General features: G+C 55.8%; 1 protein-coding gene across 1 annotated transcript; it reads right to left on the reverse strand.

The window, feature by feature from the left end:
- Positions 1-502: 502 nt before the first annotated feature.
- Positions 503-1643, reverse strand: LOC308361191 (zinc finger and BTB domain-containing protein 46-like; the record flags this gene model as incomplete). The annotated part of the gene is made up of 1 exon (XM_080833452.1): positions 503-1643. The coding sequence occupies exon 1, from the start codon at positions 1610-1612 to the stop codon at positions 503-505; it is 1110 nt and encodes a 369-aa protein (XP_080689578.1). The 5' UTR covers positions 1613-1643.
- Between the last annotated feature and the right edge of the window lie 1597 nt (positions 1644-3240).

Genomic DNA, 3240 nt, shown 5'->3' on the forward strand with positions numbered 1-3240 from the left:
ATCATAAAATGGTTCATTAAAAGTGACATAAGAAAATGTCAAAGGGGCATAAAAGCTTTCGCATTGAAGCGACCCCGTGGCCAGCCTACCCGCCACTTAATTCCATCACACTTTTCAAAGAGCAAAACGACCGCATAAAACATAAGATACACAATTAAAACACTTTCAAACCTTCTCCCTGTTTCTCCCCTATCCCACCTCCTCTCCGCCTCTCCTCCTCTCCTCCTCTCCTCTCTCCCTCCCTCCCTCAATTCCTTCTCCTTGTTTCTCCCTATCCCACCTCCTCTCCGCCTCTCCTCCCTTCCTTCCTCTCTCCCTCCCTCCCTCAATTCCTTCTCCTTGTTTCTCCCTATCCCACCTCCTCTCCGCCTCTCCTCCCTTCCTTCCTCTCCTCCCTTCCTCCCTCCCTCAATTCCTTCTCCCTGTTTCTCCCTATCCCACCTCCTCTCCGCCTCTCCTCCTCTCCTCCTCTCCTCCCTCCCTTCCTCCCTCCCCCCCTCCCTCAATTCCCTCCCTCCCTCCACTGCTGTCCTAGGCCCCGCGGTTCGGCTGCCCTACCTGTGATGTCCTGGTTGCTGAAGTTCCAGCCGGACGCCGAGAGCATGGACGGCAGCGGCGACGCCGGCCGGCTGTCCCCCTCCGCCTGCTGGGTGATGTGCCGCACCGTGTCCTTGTTCTTGCGGTTCTTCCTACGCCCGGCACCGGAGGAGGGTTGCCAGCTGCCCTCGCTCCCATTGCCCTGCTCACCGCCGCCGGGGGCATTCTGGACGCCTCTGCCCCCACCTCCTCCTCCTCCACCGCCACCTCCACCCCCGCCCGTGCCAGGCCCGTCCTGTAAGCTCGAGGGGGAGACCTGCTCCTCTTTGACCTGGATGGAGCGGAAGTCGGCGGGCCACAGGGGCTGTGAGCAGGCGTCCTCCTGGCTCTCGTGGCTCTTGGGCTCCTGGTCCTCCTTGCCGTAGTTGCTGCCGCCCTCGTGGCAGCTGGCGATGGCCGAGTCGCCGGACGAGTTGGCGGGGCTGGTGCGGCGCGCCAGCCACGGTGACGAGCTGCGGCCCGAGATCATGGACGCCAGCGCCTCCGACGCCCCGCCCCCCGGCACCACCACCACGCCCCCTCCTCCTCCTCCTCCTCCTCCTGCTCCTCCTGCTCCTCCGCCCACGGTGGCGGCCATCTCGAACTCGGCCAGCTCGTCGGCCAGCTCGGAGCGGATGCTGATGTCCAGCGCGGCCTTGATGAAGCCGTGGCACGCCTGCACGATGTCGGTCATCTGGAGGTAGCTGGCGGCCGACATCACTTCGATGACGTTCTTGCTGGTGAGCGCCAGGTGGGCGGAGTACATGAAGTCCAGGATGGTCTTGAAGCCCTGGGCGGTGACGATGTCCAGGTGCGTGATGGTGGCCTGCTGCTCCGAGACCTTCTTCACCTGGCAGTAGAGCGTCTTGAAGTAGCGGCTGCTGCCCAGGAGGACGTTCTTGTGCGCCTTGAAGATCTTGCCCTCGACGATGACGCACACGTCACACAGTATGCCGTGCTGCCGCTGCTCGTTCAGCTCGCGCAGGAGCTGCCGGTAGTGGGAAGTGATCTCCATGTCTTCCTTCCTGTTATTCATCGGACTATATGGTGGGATCGCTTCTCCTGAAGAGAGTCTAATGGAAAAGACAACACACACAAAAAAAAGGCACAGGTGCATTGTGGTTAATGGAGTTTTTGAGGACCCACTGCAAATGCGAATGTGCCCCATATATGTCGTGTGTGTAAATGTGTATGCTCTTTCTATGCACACAGTTGAGTAGTTGAAAACTATTGGCATGCCATCTGTGGAGTGGATATCAATGAATACATGAGAAACACTGATATCTCACCCGGCAAAGAGTTTGCTGATAAAATACCATCTTTGTTGTGATCTGATCTTGTTTCTCCCTTGTCACACGTTTTATATACACACAATGCAGTTTGGTGAACGCACTGCATGAATAACGTTTACTAGGTGGACCAGATCATCTCTTGGGGGGCGGGGGGGGGGGCTGTGGCTGTGCATGCTGTGTGTGTTTACATTTTCCACTGGATGTATTCCTTCAGAGGAAGAGATATCCTGGTGCGGTGGAATAAAGCAGGGTCGAGCAGTACTAGTAAGGGCCAACGGCCAGAGAACTGAAACACATCCAACCCTGAAAGCTTCTCATGTTTAATCAGTGGGTATAATCAGTGACCACTACCACTCAACACTCTCGGGTCGGCATTACTCATACCACTCGACCGTGGGCGCCTGTTCGGTGGCAAAACGGTCCGTAAGATCTGACAGACGTTTTATTGAACTGAGAATGGTGTGTTCTAAGGCTACAGTGTGTGAGGGAAGAGGGGAAATGGCAAAGTGTGCAAAAGTGAAGTTGTTGTAGTTTTCCATCTCCCCCTAACAAACAAATCAGAAAGGAGCCTGCAAGTGGGACATATGTCAGAGAAATCATTCTTGATTTCTCTCAGCTAACCCCCCCCCCCTCCCCCCCCCACACACACACACACACACACACACACACACACACACCCCTGCTCTGAAGGATTGCTGCTGGCTCTCTACTGGTCCCCTGCCCTCACCCTCACTCTCCAAAATAAATAGTCTATTTGGCAGACCCATTTTCCACTTGATCACTTCACTAACTGACAAACGGTAATTAAATGCAACCATTTAACAACAACAACAACAACACACACACACACTCTCACACACACACACTCTCACACAAAACTGAGAAAAAGGGAGAGAGGAGAAGCGTTTCACGTATGCCCGGGATGATTTTATTGAACAGATGATAAAACATAGGAGGGCGTGTGGGTTGGGGGGGGCAAACAATCACGCACAGCAAACAACAACGACAACAAAAAGTCGACAATGTATCAGCTGAACAATGGACACCTGAAACAACGACGTCTACCTCTGCCGTGATCAATTAAAGCGGAGCAGCGGATGACCTGATTAAACCGCACCGGCAGTTAATTGTTCTGGAGTCACTCACGGGGGATTGGGGGTGGGGGGTGGATGGGGGGGTGGGTGGGGGGGGGGGGGGGGGGGGGGGGGGGGGACAATGGGCACAGGAGGACTGAGCAAATGGAGGAGACAGAGGCTGCACCTCCAGACAAAGGAGGAGACGCCCGTGGCCGTGGCGATGCATTGTGATGCTGACACTCCACACGAGCCGCACAGGAGAAGCAAGGCCACCGCACAATACAGAGCACTACCAC

Source organism: Sprattus sprattus (assembly GCF_963457725.1).
Source record: "Sprattus sprattus genome assembly, chromosome: 2".
Classification (NCBI taxonomy): Eukaryota; Metazoa; Chordata; class Actinopteri; order Clupeiformes; family Clupeidae; genus Sprattus; species Sprattus sprattus.